The 23,277-nt window shown below is 38.4% G+C and overlaps 1 protein-coding gene across 5 annotated transcripts in view; it reads left to right on the top strand.

Moving 5' to 3' along the window:
* Nucleotides 1-23,277, top strand: part of LOC131075585 (protein NUCLEOLAR COMPLEX ASSOCIATED 4) — a 190,874-nt gene that overhangs the window by 157,045 nt on the left and 10,552 nt on the right. For 4 of the 5 annotated variants that reach the window (XM_058012434.2, XM_058012432.2, XM_058012431.2 and 1 more), the window contains 2 exons: nucleotides 573-746; nucleotides 12,813-12,960. In XM_058012434.2, the coding sequence (XP_057868417.1) occupies nucleotides 573-746; nucleotides 12,813-12,960 (322 nt within the window). The remainder of the gene's footprint in view (nucleotides 1-572; nucleotides 747-12,812; nucleotides 12,961-23,277) is intronic. The other variant, XM_058012433.2, reaches the window with a different exon arrangement.

Below are 23,277 nucleotides of genomic sequence, written 5' to 3'. Positions count from 1 at the left end.
CTCGACGTTTTTATTAACTTGAAGGGCATTGAAAAAACTAGATCTGAAAAATAAGGGTAAAATTTGGCTTCATGAAGAGATTTTTTTATTTTTTATAAAATTTGGCTTCATGTAGAAATTAAATTTGGTTTTATGCTAAAGAAAATTAAAGCTAACAAGTAGAATCGGGCTACTATGCTTATTCACTCACTTTGCGATATGTCACAATGCTAGATAAATGAATATACCTGAATTTTGTAATAGGTTTTCTGAATTAACCTGCATTAATGGTAATTAAAAACATTTATCATATGTTGATTCAGGAAACTTATTACAAAAGAAATGCTATGCAGATTTTTGGTTCATCTTCAGAGATATTGCTCTTTTTCAAATGATTTCTCATATTCAATAAAATTTGTACTTGGCTTCAATTCAGCAGGTGTTGTTTACTTGTAAAAGATTTAAATATTTTTAACTTGTATGACTTGATTAGTTGCTTGGCTTCAATTCAGCAGATGTTGTTTACTCGTAAAAGATTTAAATATTTTTAATTTGTGTGACCTTATCAGTTGCTTGGCTTGACATATTCACAGCTTTTGGATAGATGTTTAAAATCACCACTGCTACCGGCATATTTAGCCGCAGCATTTGCAAAGAAGCTGAGTAGATTAGCGCTTTACACACCTCCATCAGGTTCACTTCTTGTGATTGCATTGATTCATAATCTTCTTCGGAGGCATCCTTCAATTAATCGTTTGGTGCATTGGGTATGTTCTCTAGTAACTTTATTATAAGTTTTCTATGTTAGTGCCATTGTGTCTGTGAGATGAGAACTATATTAAATTCTGTTGTTGTCTGTAAACACTAAAGAAAGGCAATTCTATTCGACTTGATTGAGTACACAATGGTGATTTTGTTGTAAGTAGAATAAGACAGTCAACCAGTGGGACTGTTACAAATTATTTTGTCGATGTTTCATCGTTTTAAATTTTTTCCTCTAGTGCAAACTATTAGAATAATTATTTCTTTTACTTAGTTACCTTTTAGTTCTATTTAAGTAGTCATTTAGCTTTTTGTTCATCATCTTAGTTGTCAACTTATTGAGCTCTTTGCTTTTTAGTTCGTTAAGTGAAACTATTGCTTCTTTTATAAGAATGCATAGTTTTCTTTTTAGATTTTAGCTTTTATCTTTATTTAGCGCTTCAAGTGTTTTAGCTTCATGTTGAAGCTTTAGATTAATGGTTCATTCTTTTTAGAACACCATCTTGTAATTCCTTTATATATGCTTGTATATTCGTTATTAATTAATTCAATATCATTCGATTATTGATTCAATTATTTTTCATGGTATCAGAGCGGGTTGATGGACTTTTTCAAAGTTTTGGGAATTTTTTAATAAAAAATTCGTAGCCTCTTTACCTGCATATTATTTCCAGAAATTTTTTAAAAGATTTTTTTTATGAAAATAATCTGAATTGGAGAGAAATTTGTGAGCTAGGGTTTTGGTATTTTTGCAATTTGTGTGCATGGATTTGGGCAAACAATGCTTGTTTTTCCTGAGTTGCGAGCTAGGATTTTGCTTTTTTTGATCCGTGTGATGATTTTGGTGTCTTGCAGACCCAACCTGCAAACCTTTCACGCGCGAAGGTGTGTTTTGCGCGGGATTCTTTTTGTTCGTGCATTCTATGGCTGCAATGCGATTTTTCGGGCTCCATGTTAGAGTTTTTGTGCAGTGCGTGCTTGTGATTCCTGCATTGTCTACATGCGTTGCAACTATATTTTCGTTCGATGGCTCTAGTTTTTTTTTGTTGCTTGCGACCTGAACGTTCTGAGATTTTTTTGCTCTTGCGATTTTTTGTTTTTCACATCACTGATTTTTGGGGACTGACTGCATCCTCCACATCTTTTTTTGGCGCGTTTTCTTGCGCGTGATGCTTTCTCTGCAGGTTTTAATGGCAGTTTCCATAGATTTTTTTCACGCCTTCTTTGGACGCCTATTCCTATACACGATGACTGATTTTCGACGGTTTTTTTTTTTTTTTTGCACTTTTCATGACAAAAACATGACGCATTTTTTTGTATTTTGCAATTTTAAAGGGTTTTTGTGCTGTGCAATTTGTGGGTTTTGTTCCCCACGACCTGGGTTCTATTTTTCCGCAACGGCTAGGGTTTCTATTTTCTGGTTTATTTCCAAACATGCGGAACGGATAGGGTTTTTTCCCTTTTTTTAATGTTTTTTAACAAAAAATTGTTCTTTTTTTACTGGTTTATATTATTTTTTGGGTTTTTCAACAAACCTCAAAAATTGTGCATGGGATTTGTGCCTCAAATTTCGCTCCAAGGTTTCAGATCCTGTGTAGCTGTTTCTATTTTGATTTTTAATTAGATTCTTCTATTTTGTGCCTTCACTAGGTTGACCTCGTTCAACTTTGGTTTCTGTGATGGCATCTTTGACCATCATCATGTTGGAACACAGTCAGAAGTTCAATGGCCGCAACTACAACATGTGGAAACAACGCATGTTGACGATACTTGAATATCGTTGCCTTGATCATATTGATTTGGGCAGGGCCTCTTGTCCTATAGGACCCAGGGTTTTCACGATTTTTCTTGGAGGATTCCTGTTTTCAGAGTTTGACGGTTTTTTCCTCAAAAATCGTGCTTTGTTGCAGTCAATTTTGGGTCGCACTTGGAGTTGCCGGGGTGAACATCTGCAACAGTGGTATCTTGCAACCTCTTTTGGAGTTCCTGGAGCAAGCAGTGCTCAGTACTCTTCTGCAAAAGGGTTTGCTGATTTTTCCTCAAAAACGTGGTTCAGGCTTAGTAATTCGCGTGTGAGGGTTACATCAGTCGGATAGAATCAACTAATGTTGGTCATTAACACTTTGCAAATCTTGGGAGGGTCACCACAACAACAAAGTGTTCTTGTGTTTGTGATCAAAAGACCTTCAATGTCTTCTGTTGGGTACTTTGTTGATACAATGACCATTAAGGGAGGGTATTATAATAATTAATTCTTTTACTTAGTTACCTTTTTAGTGGTTCTATTAATGGTCATTTGGTTAATCATTTATCTTTTTAGTTGGTCATCTTAGCTGTCGACTTATTTAGCTTTTTGCTTTTTAGTTCGTTATGTGAAACTTTAGCTTCTTTTATAAGAACACATAGTTTGCTTTTTAGATTTTAGCTTTTAGCTTTATTTAGCACCTTAAGTGTTTTAGCTTCAGATTAACGGTTCGTTCTTTGTAGAACACCGTCTTGTAATTCCTTTACATATGCTTGTATATTCGTTATTAATTAATTTAATATCATTCGATTATTGATTCAATTATTTTTCACAAACAATAGTGGATCTTACAAATGTAAGGCACTCTTAATATTAGGTAGTTTGACAGAAGCAAAGATCAATTTTTTTGCATTGTTGGGTCAAAATGCGTATCGCCATCCGCCTAAGATTTTTGCGTTCGTGACCAAAAAAATCCCACCATTGAGTTGAAAAACACGTTATATGGATACAATAGCATAAGAATATCTTAAAATCTTAACAAATTTAATGACCATGTTGACAAAATAAAGAGTATCAAAAGATTATAGAGTCTACTTGGTTGGAAGGTCTTTTTGCCTTCCAAGGCACCCTTAGAAGAGAGAAACCCCCTTCCTTGCTTGTACATTTGCAACTCTGTCATGGCTTCATTAAATTGATCTCGGCTTGGAAACATTTTGTCCATGCACTTGAAGAAGCCTTGCGCAATCTCAACATCAATATCTCTATATGGAGTCTTGTAGAACAACGATGGATACAAAAAGTATCCTACAACATGAAGAGGAGGGTGCATTTGTTCATCCCATCTCCCATCAATTATGGCCCACAACGACATATACATATCCCTGTTATTTTCCATCCTACTCCTCATGACCTCCTTGGTCCTATCCATGGCCTCATACAAATATTCCATGGGGGATTTTCCTTCATGCATTAGTCTTAGGACTTTAACTAGAGGCTTTGGAAATTCCACAATTTGCTCAACCGCATCCAAAAAACTGGTAGAATACATGTACTCTGCCACTTCTATGCCTTCTGTTTGTTTTGTGAAGCCATAATCCATCCACTTGCTTGAAACAAACAATTCTCCCAAATTCATTTTTTGTTAACATAGAGTCTATAGTGCAAGGAATTGTGTTTCAGATCTTGTCACTCTTGGTCAAACTAGCTCCTTGCCCCATATGAAAGAATGCATCATAGACAAAATCCTCATGCGATTATCGATGAATTTGGTAACCTTGCATGCTTTCTACTATACCTCCTTAACCCACTCAATTTTTTCATTGTCCTCAAGGGTTAGAGGAAGACAATGTGCTGCACATGGGGTAAAAAACATAAAGGGGTATATGTCTGTCAGGAGTCTCCCAACAACAACACAAGCAACAACATTGTCAGTGATAAATTGAACCACATTTTGTGGCCATACATCCATGACTTCCAAGTCATACATCTCGAACAATGCAGTTGTAGATTTGATTGTATATGATGCATCCACATATTTCAAAAATATAGTGCCAATATCACAAGAGACAAGGAAGGTAATGAGGGTTCAGTTCCTTCTATCTGTCCATCCCTCTGACATGATGGCACAACCACTAGTAGCTCACTCTAATCGATGCTCTTTAACAACATCTTGAACATCTTATATTGCTTCTTTAAGCATACCAACCCTCAATGTCTCGTAATATGGGGCTTGAAACCTAGGAATTTCAGCTGCAGTAACTTCCACCATACCTTCCCAATATTGAGATTTGGTAGCATGGAATGGGAAGCTAGAGGAGTTCCAAAAATTTGCAATTGGCTTCTTTGCTTGTTCATGGACTTTTTCCTCCATCTTGTATTCTCCAAAGTCGTCTATGGTCTAGGTGTAGCATGAGGTTGGAAGAAATCATTAATGTTTCCTCCACTTGTGTTTGGTCCACGTGCTGTAGAAGAAGGTACTAACTCAGATTTCGTGAAACCCCCTTGTTCACCATCCTCCTCACCCAAATGATTCGTCCTAACCTTTGTAGAACTAGAACCTATTTCAAGCTTGATTCTTGTCTTTTTGGCCTTACTCTCAACAATCTCATGAAGAGTTTTTTTTGCCTGATACGTGACATCTATAGGGCACTTTGGGCAAATTGGTTGGTGTTATTGCTTGGTTCTTTTGTCAAATGCCATTTGAAATGATAAATTACACCATTGATATCATTTAGACACCAATTGCATTTAACCTTCATGCTGCCAGCAATTGGTGTGCAATGTGTCCATGCAAAGTCTTTTAGACGTGGCGTTGTGATCAAGAATCTTGCAAAAGCACTTCAATTCAGTCTTTCAACATTTTAATGTTGTGTATTGATAAGTGATGCTAACCATTTAGATAGATAGTTTTTAAGATATGCATGAAGTTTTTGTAATAAATGAAGTTTTTTATAATAAAAAACATGGACAAACTTTTGTTTCTTAAATAAATTAGAAAAAAAGAACCTTGACATTATTACTATGGAGTGGTAAATGCACAATGACTCAATTTGCAAGCTTGATGACAACCACACCCAAATAAGACAAGCAAAGAAAGCCAAGAATGCTAAAAGGCAGGCCAATAGCTAAAGCAAAATAAAAGGAGAACAAATATAAATAGTGTTGTGACCGTTTCACACATCGCCCCATTGCAAATGGAGACCCCCACTTTTTTCCGCTTTCTAGGATTGTTGTCTTAGTTTAGCTGTCTAGTAGTAGTTTTAGCTATTAACCTTATACTTGAGGAGGTGTAGTATCTTAGGTTGCTAGGAAGTTATTAGGTCATGTCTCCCTCTTTAGGGTGAATAGAGGCCAGTTAACTCACAAGGCTTAGGAAATGAACGATTTTGTGATAATCTTTCCATTTGATCATCATCATCTTACGCCTTCACGGTGATGGGTCTAAGTGTTGAGTCGCAAGAATTGGGATGTTAGATGCAAGTCAATCAAGATGAAGGCATAAACAACATGGAAAAGATTTGATGATGATGATGGACCCTTATAGTCAGTGAGGCAATTGCCACAACTCACTAAATTGAGCAAGTTGAGTCACTGTCAGTGAGCCCCCAAAACCCCAACCCGCCTCACCCTACTGTCAATGACCCTCCAAAAGTTCGACCTAGGTGAGGAAGTCTTATACTCGGCAAGATGAAGATTAGTTGAAGTTGATGCTTGATGTTTTGAGAGATAGGGATGATTGAGTAAGAGAAGTTGACGTCTTTGAGCCCCTATCAGTGCACCCTAGGATCCACAAACACTATCAGTGAGGGGTGAAAACCCTAACAACTTCTAGTTAGTGACACCTCAAAAGTTTGAAATTCCTTGGATGACTGCTAGTGCATGCTCAAATCACTGCCCAAAGATAGGTGAGTTAATGAAGTCTATGATGATTGGCAAAACATGAATTCAACGAGTTAAACAAGATAGAAAGGGGAGATCAAACAATGGTCAATGAATTTTGATGGCATTTGGAAGTTTTTGTTTCCACTTGAAGGCTTAAAACATGACTAAGTCATTGTCAATGCCTTCCCAAAAGCCCGACATTTCTCAGTCAATGCCCTATGAAAACCTCGACCTCTCTCAGCCAGTGCCCTATAAGGATCTCGACCACTTCCAGTCAGTGATACCCAAGATCTCCGACCTGCCCTTGTTACTTCCACTTGGACCTTGAAAGTCCGTCCATGAGGTGAAGATCAAAGATAAATGATTGTGCTGCTGTATCAATGCTTGAAGCAATAAAGATAGGATTGTTTTCATAAAAGAGGGTGAGAATGATTTGAATGACTGATCCAACAAATGACTAAAGTTGATGAAGTAGTGAAGAATGAAGGTGATCAACAAGGGAGTTATTACTTCTGCTTAGCAAGCAAAACCACGCACTTCCAGTATAAGGTCAAAATCCCACCTACCTTATGCCTAGCTAGTTGAAGCCACTTGCAAGCATTGTCAATGCCTACCAAAATCCCTGATCACTTTTAATCATAGCAAGTGCATCCTTAAACCCTGACCTTCTTAAGTATCACTGTGAATGCAAGGTCAAAAGCCTGAACTATCAATGCAAGGACAAAAGTCCGACCTGTTCTAAATCACTTCCAGTGACCTCTGAAAAGCCCGACCATGCATGTATTTAGATAGGAATGAAGTCACAAAAATAGAATCAGGTGTCCAGCATTGAAAATCAGACATGCAAAATCAGAATCAGACCTTGAAATGTGAAAATAAAAAATCAAATAAAGGGAATTCACGACTGAAGTTTCAGATAAGAACAAGGGTAAAGCTCAGTCCTTCCAGCAAAAGGGACAAGGTCAATCTCAACAGTCTTCGTAGAAGAAAAGTGTACAGTGTAACTGTTGTCATCAGTTTGGCCATATGAAGAAAGATTGCAGGAAATTGTTGGCATTTGTGCAATCTAAACTGGGAGGGTCTCAGGAACAGGAGCAGGCTCATGTTGCAGAGCGTTCTGAAGAGAAGGAGTCGGCCTTCTATGCTTTGTGATAAGCAAATTTCCTTTTTGCTAGGTTTTCATGATTTTTTCCTGAAAAATTGTACATAGGTTTTCATAATTTTTACCTGAAAATTGTTTGACGGTTTTGACGATTTTTTTCTTGAAAAATTGTTTGTTGGTTTTTTTGATTTTTTCCTCAAAAATTGTTTGTTGGTTTTTTCGATTTTTTCCTCAAAAATCATCTATAATTCCTGAAGTTTCCATGTGATTTTGAGATTCGCGAAGTTTTCAAAGTTGGATGGTTTTTTCCTCAAAAATCGTGCTTTGTTGCAGTCTGTTTTGGGTCGCACCTGGAGTTGCTGGGGTGAACATTTGCAACTATGGTATCTTGTAGTTTGTTTTGGAGTTGGAGCAAACAGTGCTCAGTACTCTTCTGCAATTTTTTTTTCTAAAATCGTGTTTGTTGCTCTTTTGAGGGTTTGCTGATTTTTCCTTCTAGCGTTTTAGCTTCACGTTGAAGCTTTAGTTTAATGGTTCGTTCTTTTTAGAACACCGTCTTGTAATTCCTTTACATATGTTGTATATTCGTAATTAATTGATTCAAGATCATTCATTTATTTTTCAGTGCCAAGCCCCTCATTGCTTCAAATTCCAGCTTCACAGAACAATGAAATCAAAGGAAAGATTACCGCACAGTTTCAGGCCCCTTTGTCATAAGCTATCCACCATATGACCCACTCATGCTCCATATCCAACTATATAACTGCATCCACCTGTTTGGGTTGTAGCTGATCCAACTATATAACTATACAATGCTTTCTGTTATTGTATGGTCTGGCATTACTGTGATTTTTTCTGTACATGCATTTTACCACACAGTTTCAGGCCTCTTTGTTGTATGCCATCCGCCATATGACCCACTTATGCTCCATATCCGATTACATTACTGCATTTACCTGTTTGGGTTGTAGATCCTTTTCTATGACATACAATGTTTTCTCCTCCTATTGTATGATCAGCATTACCTCGTTTTTTGCTTTTCATACATTTCCAGAATATGGTGTTACGCACAGTGGGGTTGCTGATTCATTTGCTGGAGTTTCCTTAGCCATAAATGCTTCTGCAATCCATGGATTAGACTCTTCAAAGTATATATCTAGTGGGTCTGTTGCAGTTTATGGGAGTGTTAAAGCTAGTGACTATGACTCCTTATTGCTACATGGATACGGTTGAAAAGTTGATCAATATGATGGTGGGTATGATGCAAAGGCTGTTGAGTGTTTGTGTTCTGAAAGGGGATAGTATGGTAATGAAAGTTAGAGTGAGTATGTTGGAGGAGACTTGGAGAGTAATGCAGACAGGTGCTATCTACATTATGGCAGTATTGTGAGACAGCAGTCTGAATTACAAGAGTAGGTATTATTGCTTAAATAGACACAAGTTATGAACACATGACAGCTGCAATCTGTTGATTCATAGGCCTGCTTAAGTACGACTTGAAGAGTCCAAACACCCTTATGTTCTGAGTGCGGTTTGGTAATTCTGCTAGTACCACATGATCTGATGACTTTGTTGATACTGCACATTTGCAGTCAGTTGTGTACACTTGTACAACAGTGATATACGACCTTTGAATCATTTTATAGCATGTTGTTCAGAGAGTAGAGTAGATGGTTCCAAAAGTAGAATGTTTAAAAGGGAATTTTAACTGCTTGTATGATCCATGCAAATTTCTCTGGTGTTGCAAACATTGGTGTATGTTTTCTATATATGAGCTGCACCATTCAAAAACCAGAAAGCTACAAGTATTCTTATGTAATTCCATAGGAGGAGAAATGGGTTGAGCAACTGCTTTAAAGGTTCGGCAAACCATCCAGAATACAAGGATTGTTATAGAGCAGTATCAATTCCAGCAAATGGTAGTTTTATCCATGTTTTCATATTAATATTTAAAAATTCCTATATGTTTTAAATTCTTCCTATATTTTATATAGCCATCCCCAAAATTGGCAAAAAAATCGCCCTCCTGGAAATGCGTATCCCCATCCCCTGCTGCCCCCATCCTGGAAACTCATGGTAACATAGGGAATTTGTTGTGGAAAATTCAGGATTTGCCACTATAGCATGGCAGCTAAAGGATAGAATTCATTAGTTGGAACTTCAATGGCCGCTGCAAGGCCACAAATCTGGACAACTAAATTTAAACAATATGGCATGAGTTAGAAGGACAGAGTATTTCTAGGTTTGAAGCGTATTCCTAGTACTAGACAGAGAAGGAAAAGGGAACAAACAGCTCCATCAACATCTTTAGGGATTTCTTCTGCCCTAATGCTCCTAATAATTGTGTATTAATTACGTTTTGGATTGCGGGTAGTTGTTAGGAGTTGGCTGTAAGTGGTTATCATATTCTATTTGGTAACTGTCAGGCATTTTAAATAAGCTTCTCATATTTTGGGAAGGCAGTCTAATCCTTTTGCTTGATCTACTTCTATGTGCTCAAATTCCTATGAATAAAGCTATACCTTTATTATTCAATCTGGTATGCATTGTGTTCCATGTTCATTTATGCATGTATTAGTCTTACCAGATAAAGAAGTAAACAACCCCCATTACAATTAGTGAAAAATTAATAAATAAAAATAAGGCATTAGGAAAGTCATGCATCAATTTCAAGATCATTAAATACTAGACTATTCTTTGTATGCTTTCTGTCCTGATGGTGGGTACTGTAGTTGGACTTGAAACCTTGAGTTTTCTAAGCATTCAGCTCAATGGCGCGAGCCATTAGGCAATCTAGCTTGTGAAGAGCTTGCATCCTGTTACCGTTCGCCCCGGCAGCTATTGTGGGGGTGCCCGGGTTTGTGGTGCCTTCGCAATCATTGCCCATAGAGCCCTTAAAATAGTAGGGGGAGTAGATTGCCCCTACTATTCTATGGGGAGCCATGGGGGGGAGGGACAAGTTGTCTTATTCTTGGCTGGGACGAGGGACCCCACCTTCCCTGGGCCTAGGCCCCCCCTATTCCCTGATAGAAACGGGACTCGCCCAGACTCGCCGAGTTGGCGAGTTTGGCTCAAACTCGCCAAACTCGGCGAGTCCTGAGCCCCAAACTCGGCTACTGCCTAGCTTAAGTAAAATGACAAAAAAAAAACATTTTAAAAAGTTTTTTTAAAATGAATGGTCTCGTCTTTGTTCACTACAACCTCCGCCTAAGAATGAGAAAAATTAGGGTTACAACATGTCAGCCAATAGAAAAATAACACCCGACGCCTTTATTAAATAATAATTTTTTTTGACCTTTGACCCTTGACCCCACCTGAGAATGAGAAAAATTAGGGTTACAACATGTCAGCCAATAGAAAAATAACACCCGACGCCTTTATTAAATAATAAGTTTTTTTGGTGATGCCCCTTGACCCCACCTTGGGGGCGCTGCCCCCAAACCCCCGTCAAAAAATATGGGGGGAAATTGCGTCAATAGAAGTAGGGAAAATTTAACCTCCGAGTCTGACATTGATTGGATCGACCAGGTAGATATAGAGGCTGAGACTGTAGCCATGGCAGAGGAGGAGCAGAGAGCACGAGCACAGACAGGAGATTCAGAGGCAGATAGTGACACGGATGTTCCTGATGTTGGTGAGCATGGCATGGTGTCACGGGGAGCGGCCATGGCTGTCCAATCATCCAGGACCTACCTTAGATGCCTTCATAGGGGGCCAGGGCCGGAGGGTGCTGCCGTGCAGGCTTCTCTAAGCCATAGGCTTGCAGTTGTATTTACCTTTGGTATTTGTATGAAACATTTGATGATGATCATATGATGACATGTATTTTATTCCATGAGTTTTGTAATATTGTATACATTTGACAATATTTATATATCTATGTTTGTTATTTTCTTCAGCTACAATTTGCGTTTATGCTTATGTGATTGATGTATACTTGTGTATGTAATCAAATGAGCCGAGTTTGATGATGTTATTGTGTCTTTAAGGTGTATTCAATAAAGGGTGTCTGAAACAAGTTTTAAATCTTTAAAAATCTCTAAATTTCTTGAGTTTTTCACTTTCCCGAGTCCAGCCGAGTCTGATGCCGAGTCCCGAGTCCAAGTCCGAGTCGGCCTTGTCGAGTCTGAGCCGAGTCTGAGCCGAGTCCGAGTCCCGTTTCTTTGTTTCTAATGCATGTGTACAGTGAGTCCAGAATTTTAATTTTAAAAAATTTGACCTTGCAAACTACAGAAAATGCATCAGTTATCCAACAATGGATATAGAGGAAGTTTTATTGTTGATCATGGTGAGTGTATTTTGCTTTATTGGTGAGAGGTAACCCTTTTCAGAAACAAGGAATCCCAAATTTACTTTTATGATAATACTGCAGAATATGTTCTAGAGAAACTGAAAAATGAATAATGCATACAAATTCAACATAGTAAAGTGAGGTAATTGTGATTTCTATGTTCAAGTTTATTTATATCATTAATGAGTCCAACATACACTCCTATGAAAAATCAATGATTCAAGTGGTGAGTTCTTTTCAAGGAAACTCACAAGCTCTAGACAATTGCATTTCCTTAAATGGTTTGTTGAGGTTTTCAGTACATGCATTGTTATTGTATAATGTATGCTGTCAAGATATCTATAACATGCTTCAATGACTTTGACACCCTTGATGGACCATCTTTCCCAAGATATTTATTAACAATATTTTGAATTTTTTAGTAGCTTAAATAAAATGGAAGTGCTGCCCCTTCATATCAGAGCTTAGTTTTGTTTTTATCTACCGTGTACCCCTCTTTCTCAAAATATAACATAATTCACATTACTGTTGCCACTTTTTCCAATGTCAAATGGAAGAAGGGTATGCTGTGAGCACCCTTACACTACCACCAAAGCATTCTGTGATCTTCAAGGCTGCTGAGCTGCTTCTCGCACTAATAACTTCTTAGGAGCATATGATTTGTGTTTTAGGGTCTGGGGCACTGTGTAGCACTATCTATTTGGAAGCCTGCTTTTGAAATGGGGATACTCCAGTATGAGCTCATGTGATGGACTCCTTTGTTTCAACCTATCAGCTAGTATGTCTTTACATAGTGTAATTGTAGTGTTGCAGGCATGCTTTCTGGATAATCTTTATTTCTGCTTTTTGTATTTTTACCTGTCTCTGTTGATTTGCCATGGTACTTGGCACTTATATATATGTCTCTATTCTATGGCCTTAGTCAAAGCTCTGTGCTATGTTAATATTTCCATTTGATTTATTTGTTATAATCTTTCATGTATGTAACGTTATATTATCATGGCTGATTTGCTCTTTTAAATTGATTGTAAATTTTTCAATTTCTTCACCAGCAGGACCACAGAGAAATGGGTGAAGTGGAAGGAATTGACACAAAGCGACCAGAAGAAAAGATTGACAACTTTTGTGAATCTACAGATAAACCTGGCAGAGATATGTTTGTGATTGAGGAGAAGGATACAGCAAAGTCTAAAGCCTTGTGTAAGGACTCAATTTCCAGGGAACTGTGATGTTCTTGATGATTATAGTAAATAAATACAGTTCTTAAAAGATCTTTAATAATATAGAAATAATGTTGGTCGATAGAGGAATATAAGAATCATGAAAAATTGATCAAATCTGGTATAAATAACTATGCATTTTAATGGTATATGATGTTAGTATTTTTCAAAAAGAAATGTTAAAATTCACTGCATTTAATTGTTATACTGGGTTAGTGTAACACGAATATCCAACTTCATGACCATCTTTGGTAAACCAACTTCAACTAAGTAACAGAAATATGCTGCTAGGTAATTGTTGACGTGTATTTTGTACACAATCATACACAGAATAAAATACCCAAAGGCATCTTATCCTCTCTTGAATAAAGTCGCTAACTGCTGAAGATATCGCAAGAAGGATCAGTTAGGATGACTCCAATGTTCTTTTTAGTAGGGTCTCTACGTGTGGATAAGCACCAGTGGTCGTTGTGATTGCTGTGTCATCAAGGGGCCTTACGTCGCCGAAGATTTTTCCTAAACTAAACAAGCTTTCAAAAAATGCCAAAAGAGTAGGGTTTGCGAGAGGTTTAATCTAATCTAACCCTAAGAATGACTTAATGTGGACAAGGCTTGGTGAGATTCTACCAACTTCAATATTGCCATAAATTAACAACTCAATTGAAATTGATGCGATCTTCTAAGGTAACAAATGATTTTTCAATACATCAAAGATCAAGGACACTACCAAGAAGGTACATATCCAAGATACAACAACGATTGAAGGTTTAAGCGATTCAAATATCTCCAGTCGACCACGCAAGGCGTTCCTACAATCAGCAAGAAGCTAGTGGTTTGGAAAGCGAATCCTACCAAAGATCAAGTCCAACACTTTGTCCTTCGAATTAACACACTACTTTGATTGAGAATGATTCAAGAAAATGAACAACCATGAAGATAACCAAGAGAATTGCAACAAAACACCATAACTTCAATATTTTATTGATCTCAAAGCCATCATGTACAACAATTGTTTGAATTCCTTTCTCAAAGCTCAATCTTGCTACAAAAGTAAATTGCTTCTAAACTCTAATCTCTCTAATTCTCTAATACATCAATAATTTCTAACTCTCTGATTCCTTCTAAAATGAAAAGAAATGAGGGTATAAATAGCATCCTCAATTACAATGAACGGTCCAGATCGAAAGAAGATCAATGGCCAAGATTATGACACCTAAACCCTAATTAGGGTTTATTACAAATAGCCTCCTTTTTACTGAACAATATTAAATGCATAGCCAAATATTAAATTTGGCACAAAAACCTAGGAGACATAGACCAATGACAATTAAGGTGCCATGTCATCTATAATAACCTCTCATCTAGAATCTTATTCCCTTTCCAATGCTCCTTTTTAGCATATGCAATGAATCTTGATATGATTCCTTCGATCTCAGCAATTGGAATCTCGGGAAGATTCCTCATTCTTTCTTCTAAGTGGATGACCTGATCAAATGCCTTGAGAAGAGCAGCGTCCCATTCAGGTTCAAGTTCCTTAGTCTTTTCAATCAGGAGCATGGTAGCAAACATCTGGTCCTGTTGCTCATCTGTGATAACATTAGCATCTTTGCAAAAGATGACCTTAATTCTATCCTCCAATTCTTGCAAATCCACATCTGTCTCAACTTCGATCCTCCTGCCAAGAATGGTACGTAGTACCTCAAATACTCTGTCCTGGATCGGGTGGATAACCTCCTCAACATGGCTACATCTAGTACTGATGTCCTCAAAGAGAACTTCCTTCATCTGGAGTAAGGTTGACCACTGAAGTAAACTGTGAGGTCCTCCATCCATGATCTTTTCCTGCGCTAAGACCTTTCTTGATGTTTGTCTGATTACTTGCAAGACAGGAATGATAACCTCTTTGGTATGAGCAAAAGCGGCTACCGTTATCATCAAGTTGTGGATGATCTCAAGAACCTGAATAGCCCTATGAATGGTCTTCATCATCCTTGTTGCAAATTCTACAACAACTGTATGAGATTTGTCAATCCAAGTGTTCATAAGCTGGACCAAACTCCTGAATCTCTCTGCCTCACCAATTGATTGAAGGGGAAGTGCCTGTATGGGTGATGTTGCTGGATCCCGACGTCCCAAAGGTTGATTGAGATGGCTGAAATATGTTCTCCATGCACCTCTCTCTCTCTCAAGCTTTCTATTTTTCTCCATTTCTTCCCTAAGCTTGTCCTTCAATGCCTCGAATGAATCGGTGGCATCATCCATTGTCTGTTCAGCTGTGGATGGACCTAGCTCAAATGTCTCTACATTATATTCTTTTGCAAGGATCTCACCTTCATACTTATCCACTTCCGGTGTAGCTATCTGCAATTTTCTGGATCCAGTCTCATCTCTAATCATCTTGGACATCTTGGTAGCTTTTCTCTTCTCTGTCACTTCCTGGGAATGTCCAACAAGGCTCTCCAAATCAATCACATTGTCCTCGTCCTCGATCACAATCACCTTCGTTAATCTTTCCTTCAACCAATCTGGGATGGCAGATCTTGTTTCTTTAACCTGTATTTCCTTAAGCAATTCTTCTTCTCTGGGAGGAGATGTTACTTCATTATCTTCCCTATCTTCATGCAACTCATTGTCCTGGAGAGATCCACCTGGTGCCTGTCCTTCTTTATCATTCTGTACCATTGACTCCATAGACTCCTCTATCTCAAATGTCCTCTTCTCTTGTCGAGAAGACGTACCGGATGAACGATCTCGGTTGGCCTCTTGCTTCTTCTTGGAAGATTCTCTCTTCTCAGGTCTCTCTTTCCTCTTCGAGCCTCTTGGATGGAGATTGCCTTCACTTGCACTTCGAAGGTTGCCTTCACTTGTATTTCTGGGATTAGGATTGCCTTCGCTTACACTGGCTCCACCCTCAGCTAGTCTTTCCTCCAAGGTAAAAGTCATAGCTATGCCTTGCTCTCTCAACTTCTGATGCTGCACATCAACCCATCTGCGAGTACAAGACAAGACTGGAGCCATCAAAGCATCTAGATCCACAACCTCGGGCTCATTCCAATCTAACCTCACTGTTTTGCTTTCTCGATCATAGGATGATTGGAGATGTCTGCCACTGTCCTGAGCTTGGTCGGCCACTCTGTAAATCTTGCATTTCCTGATGAAATCCAAAGGCAATCTAGAATGCATCTTTCTTTTCACTTCAAGATCGTCTAAGAGATTCATCATAAAATCTTCTATCTGAAACTCATGCTTAAATTTCCTACCGATTGTCTCCTCTATATATCCATGTGGATCAAAGCTTTCTCTCAAAGCAAAGAATGAAAAAGAATACAAAGCTAACTCCTTCTCTGCGTCATCCATGGCTAAAGCATTAGGACATACTTCAACTGAATTGCCCAATATGATAGGTACAGGAACTCCATTTCCATGTCTGTGTCTGAATGCCTTCGCATAAGCTGCCAACTGTCTTGTTACCTCAAGTAACACTATTCTGTCTGTCGGATATCTCGGCAACATGTATGGAGGTGAAGGACATCCATGGACTCTGATATAAGTAAATTTCGGAAATTGGATAAACCAAGCACCGTACCTCTTTACTAGTTCTTGTGCATCCTGAGATAATCTATTGTGAATCCCGCCTTGCAACGTCCTTGTGATGTTCATCGTGAAGGTATCATTAACTAACTAGTAGTTGCTTCCTGGCGGATGATGCAAGTGAGCGTAGGAATCACAAACTCTGACCTCGCCGGGTCCTCTTCCAATCACTCCTCTGTGAGGTAGTCCTGCGTACTCAAAGCTCCTGATCAAGGCATATATGACATATGAACTCATGTGGAAGGACTTGGTAGCCTTCAATCTCCTTAACTGTATGTCCAAGCAATGGCTAATCATCCTAGCCCAATGAATTGTTCCTTTTCCCTGAACTATCACCTGGATGAAGTAGAACATCCACTTCTCAAAGTAGAAGGCTTGAGGAGCTCCCGTGACTCGGTTGAGCATCGTTATCAAATCTCTGTACTCCTCCTGGAAATCGATCCTATGTGGTGTGTTCGGGATCTTGCTCAGGCGAGGACGACTCTTAAGTAGCCAATTCTTGTTGATGATGCTTAGGCAAGCATCTGGATCATCTTCGTACATGGACCTGGCTCCTTCTATTCTTTTGTAGACCATATCTCTGTGCTCTAGAAGATGGAAAGCCTCACTTATAGCTTCCTCTGAAAGATAAGCTAAAGTGTTTCCCTCCTTGGACACGATCGTTCTGGACTGAGGATCATAATGGCGAGCACACTCGATCATCAACTCATGGCACTGGACTGCTGGAGGGAAGTCGGCCGCCTTAATGATGCCACTTTCAATTATCCTCTTGGTGACAGGTGATGGCTTGCCAATGTAAGGGACCTCCCGAAACTTCTTCGTGCTGAAGTTGCCCAAGTTGGTATCTCCAATGCTGCTCCACTTAGACACGATCTTGGTCTCCAGTTCTTCGTTCTTTTGATCTTCCTTCATGAGAGCTAGACGACTGGTGGATGCTCCCGCCTTCGGGGTCGCCATTGTAACACCTACACAACATTTCATAATAAGTAATAGATTTTGCAATGCATAACTATAGATTAGAGATTAAATTTAGGAAACTTCATGATAAGTCTTTGAGTTATCATTTCCTAAAAACGATTGAGCTACTGAAATTCAAAATTTCAAAATTCAAAATTTAAGGCTATGACGATCAAAATTCAAAACAAGAGAAGAGATTACATCGCCATACCTTACTTGAGAGCTAACTCTAAAATGCAAAATTAAGAAATTCGTCTAGGCAAAAATCGGAGTTTGGAAGATTTCAATGTGATTCCCTTCAAGCGAACGTCCTCCTTAGCAACTTCGCCACCTTTGGGGGGGGGTCTTCAATGTCTTGATGGCAAGTTCGCTCTACTTGAACCAAACTCGCACTCCTTTTGATGATGTTAGTACCTTGTATCCTTGATAAAATTCGCACTCTTCTCTAATGATAATTTCGCACTTCCTTGTCTTCTTGATATTTCGCATGCAAAGGATGTTTGAATGATGATTTGAAAATGAAATAATTTACCTCCCCTTTATAGGCGCTCACCCTCTCATTTACCTCTAGGCCGACTTTGTAAAATATAGCAATTAAAACAAATTTCAAATAAAAATCAAGGGCCGACTTTGTAAAAAAATATAAGATTTAAAATTCAAGCGCCCCAATTTTTATTTAAAATAATAATTAATTAATTAAATGCCTTCGTTTTTAATTAATTCGATTTTTTAAAGGCAAAAAATAATTAATTAAATGTCTATGCGCAAATTTTAAATGCTAACTTTAATTGAATATTCAAATTTCATCGATTTTAGCATTTAATAAAATTTAAAAATGTTATTAGCGCCAAAATTTGGGAGATGTAAAAAATACAAACCATATCGCTCTGGTCCCTGACTGAGGGACAGGAGCGAATTAGCATTTTAGCCTTGATTCTCTTGCCTTTTACGTTCAAAACCACCATCTCCACGTTGAAACTGGCATCTTTGTTGGGTACCTCGAGCTTGATCGATTCAACTTTGTGGATAAATGCATCTTAAGGTCAACATCGCCCTGGTCCCTTGGTGAGGGATAGGAGCGAACTTTGTGTTCTAGCCAAAATTCTTCATCTCTTAACCTTAACTTCTCGTTCATCACCTTCTAAATGACATATTCGATCTTGTGTACCCTTGCTTGACGTGATCTTTTGGAACGAATGATAGATTTTATGAATATCGCCCTGGTCCTTGACTGAAGGACAGGAGCGATTTTGTCTCCTTGCTCAAGTTGATCACTTTTTGACGTTTAACTTCCTCGCAATTCATCTTCTTAAGAACACCTTGACCTTGTACAACCTTAAACGACCCTGGCTTGATGTAGTTTTTGAAAGAGATGGCCAATGTAATGAATATCGCCCTGGTCCTTGCCTGAAGGACAGGAGCGATCCTTGGTGTCTTGGGCTCATCCTTGTTTCTATCAACTCGCAATTGCCTTCACAGTGTAAAACAATGTCCTTTGGTCCTTCTTGAACATTTGAAACGTGATTAACATTCAAAACTTAAGCCTTTATAGAGATTTCACTCTGGTCCCTAGGAGAGGGACAGGAGCGAACTTGGGCATTTCCATCACCTTTGCAGTCTTTGATACTTTACTTTCTCTTCGAGGCGTTTCAAACATCATTGCCATCTCACACCTTGACTTGGAATGATTTTAAATTTGGAAGGAAGACAACATAACCAATATTTCGCCCTAGTCCCTTACTGAGGGACAGGAGCGAACTTCATTTTCTAGGCTCAATCACACTTTGCCACTGCTTAAAATTATCTTCAACAGACTCGTCATGCATCCTCTCATTCATCCTTGGCATGGAATTTGTTTCAACTTGGTGAGAATTTGATCTAAGGAAGAAATCGCTCTGGTCCCTGACTGAGGGACAGGAGCGCCTAGGCAAATATGGGCCTCGCTTCGGTGTCTTGCAATCTTCAATTTGTCTTCAATGGGTCCGTTACACCTTCTTTACCTGCCTCAAACTTAAAACTTACTTGATCTTCGCCCACATTTTGCCCTATAAGGAAATTCGCTCTGGTCCCTGGGAGAGGGACGGGAGCTATCATCAAATTTCGCCCTGGTCCCTGGTTGAGGGACAGGAGCTATTTTACTTCTAAGTCTAATTTTCCTCATGATGACATTTCCAAGTTATATTCAACTGACAGGATGTACTTCCTTGGTTCTCCTCATATCGCGAAATTGTTGAAATCTTGCAAGGACAAGTCAATGTTGGATTTTAAGCTCCGGTCCTTTAGTGAGGGACAGGAGCGATTTGTCCTCAAACTCCAAAAATTCGCCATTTTAAGCTTCAAAAATCTTCCAAATCTTTCAATTTGCGTTCAAACGCATCTCCTCGCGACCCTGCACAAGACAAATGAAACAAATTAACAATCAAGATGCATAAAACATCATTTTCGCTCTGGTCCCTGGCTGAGGGACAGGAGCGATTTTGCTTCCACAGGCCAAAATATCATGATTTCAAGGGTTTAATCACTTGACAAAGCAAAAATAAGACCTTTCCAATACTCGGGATCAATTATTAAAATTTTCAAAATTTGGTCAAAATCATTCAATCAGACAAAATTCCATAATCCATCATTTAACACTTAGGCAAAAATTGGACTTTGCATTCAAAATTCCGACTGAAACTAGACCAACCCTCTTGACCACCTGACGAATTCCAAATTGCATCCTATGGGAGGAAGCTCAATAGCTCTCAAGATTGACTGGACTCTGGCCTGAAAACACTAAAACGGGAACCCTAAGGCTTGACCCTAATCCAGACAACTGACATACTAAACCAAAACCCTAAAAAGCAGAGAGAAGGACGAGCAAAAACGAACAAAAAAGAGGGGGTCCCCATTTTTAATGGGGTGATGTGTGAAATGGTCACAACAGTAATTATTTACTAAATGTTGAATCTGAATATATACCGGTAGAACAAATTAAAATCAAGTAAAGATGTTAAAGGATGATTCCACATTTCATGCATAGTCTCAATATGGACAGGAAGGTTGATTTGTGTAGTTTATTGAACTGGCATGTTGAAAATCAAAATTAAGCATAATTAATCAATTTACGCTCTCTAAAATTAGATTTGAGTCATGTAAATGGATCCAACCTTTATCACATTCATGTAGGTGCAGCTTGCCGTTGACACTAGTGGCAGAAGTTGTTGAACATTGAAGGTGCCTAATTTCATTGCTCAACAAAATTGTAGGATATGCCACCCTCTTCCTTGGTACGTGTACCAACATACCTTAAAGATATGGGTACGGCATGGCCTGTATAATATGGCTTAAATGCTGTGCCTGTCTTTACTGAAATTAGGGAAAATATGGAGCTGCATTGAATACATTTGGATTTGACATCCTAAAAAAATTGTGCTGTATCTAGTTGAATTATAGGAAAAGATCCCAAAATGTCAAAAAAAAACCTTAATTTTTTTTGCATAAATCAGTCTGGAGCAGGCTAGTAGAGGATAACGTTGTGAAGAAGTGAATAGATTGAGTAACACAAGTAGAAAAGCATGAGAAGGTAGGCTCTTTGTTTTCCCTATATTAGTCTTGACTTGTGTATATCAGCTCTTTCACATTTGTAGGTAGGCTTTTTCACATTTAATATGCATGACATTTTCATTTCCATCGCTTGTATTTTACTATTACCATTGCTATCTGAACTTTTCCTATTACCTGTTTGTTCTGCCCTGTCCTTTGCTTCCGATTTAGAATTTTTCAAACTTTGTTTTGTTTTTTCCAGAGATGTTGGGTCCAAACCAGTAACCTATAAAAGGAAAATTCTTGGAAGAGAAACCTATAGAAGGCCTCACAAAGTGGAAGAAAAAACAAAACAAAACAGGGAGAGTCCAATGCTAGGAAGGTTGAGTAATGTATTCCCCTTAGGATCCGTAGAGACTGCATGTAAGGATTTGTGGTGAAGGGTGATGGCCTCTTGAAGGTAAATGCATAAATATAACTAGTTTGGATATCTAAAGAAAGTAGATATATTGGTGCCTCAATCCCTATAGAGCTAGTAATGTCTTTACCATATTTGATAGTAAATTGGGTATTTGAAGATGAAATGCTTGTCGGTCTCCACCTCTTGGAGGGTTATCTAGTTAGGGTGAGGGGTTTGTTTCAACATGTAGCTAGTGGGAACACACTCACAGTTGGCTAATGCGAAACATCAAGTCGTATGAGTGATGATGTTAGAGATGGTGAGGACAACATAATACACCGTCTTTCACCTATAAGAAATGCTCATTGTAATAGCAAGCCTTGGATTGAGTGGCACAAGAGGTGAGGTCTAAGTGACTTGAATGTCCCATCTAGTAGCTCTAGTGATGGTTTGCTTCAAGGGAAGGAGTTGATAAGGAGCCTCCGAAAGAATCCATAAAAGCTATGAATATAGATGCCAATAGAAAGGAGCAAGCTAGTCATAGAGTAGCAAAATAATGTCATTGCATAGGGCCCAATGAGGCAATCCCTTGTGGAGACATCTTTAATGATTAGAAGTGGAATCCCTTGTGGATTTGACTTTGTGCATGTAGAAAGTAAGCCGAATGATAGTCTTGAGATATAGCGATTGGATAGAAAACTCAACTTGGACAATGCTTTGAGGAACAATTTACCACTTATTAATGTTGTAGCATGAGAGTTTGGACCCTCTCAATACAGGCACAATCAATGGATCACAAGCTAGGTCCCTAAACCTTAGAGCCATACAAAGCTATAGGCGTAATAATGGAATCAAAAATACATTTTTGAAGGGATATCTTGGAGGTGGGTTTGGAAGCATTGATGCTTGAAGACATGGAGAGGCACACCTCATGTAAAAATGTGAATGTGAGTTAGACCTCATGCTAACAAAGGTACCAAATAGTTGGACCCCTAAGTATTAGTAGATGCAATCTCCAAAGATGCCCCCATGTGAAAGGATTTGAATTTGGAAATAAGACATTTGGAGATGTTGAAAATCATGAACTTTGTTTTAGTAAGGCTGACTACAAGCTTGTGAAGTCAAGAAAAGTGAGCAACGACATCAAGTTGTTGTGCTTACCCTTCAACAAAATGAGAGAGGAGAGCAACATCATTAGTAAAAGTTAGAATGGTGATAACCAACTTATGTTTAGTGCAAACATTATCCATGGGAGTATGCTGTTGAAGGAACCCCTCCAACACATCAATGTAAATGATAAAAATGGTCAGAGAGAGGAGATATCCTTGTTTACCCCTAATGGTACTCATCACAAAGTTGGAAGCAAAGTTTTCAAACTTGCACTCGCCACGGACTCAGCAAACCAAAAAATTGGACTCGGACTCGTGAAAGACTTGGCAAAAAAAAAACCCGTAAAGAAATTAATGCATTTAGAGAACATAAGAACCATAATTGAAACATTACACATGTCATATGATCTACAAACACTCAATATTTGAAATTTCATCATTCATACTCCTAGTTTCAAACTTTAAAATGTATAATAGCAGCATAAGTTTATAAATGTTTACAAAATTACATATAATGATATGTCCAAATGTGAAAAACAACAATGAACAAACTAAAGAGAAGACTACATCTTCCTCTTTCTAGCTCTAGTGAAAACCAAGGGAGAGATAGAGCTAGAGGGTCTAGCTCTATGAGTCTGATGTGGGTTCTCCAACTCGCCAAAATTAGGTTGAGGGTAGCACCACTTACTAGGGTCTGAGGGTGAGGGAGAGAGGG

The sequence above is a fragment of the Cryptomeria japonica genome, chromosome 5 (genome assembly GCF_030272615.1).
Source record: "Cryptomeria japonica chromosome 5, Sugi_1.0, whole genome shotgun sequence".
NCBI lineage: Eukaryota > Viridiplantae > Streptophyta > Pinopsida > Cupressales > Cupressaceae > Cryptomeria > Cryptomeria japonica.
This window is presented reverse-complemented; position numbering and strand designations above follow the sequence as displayed.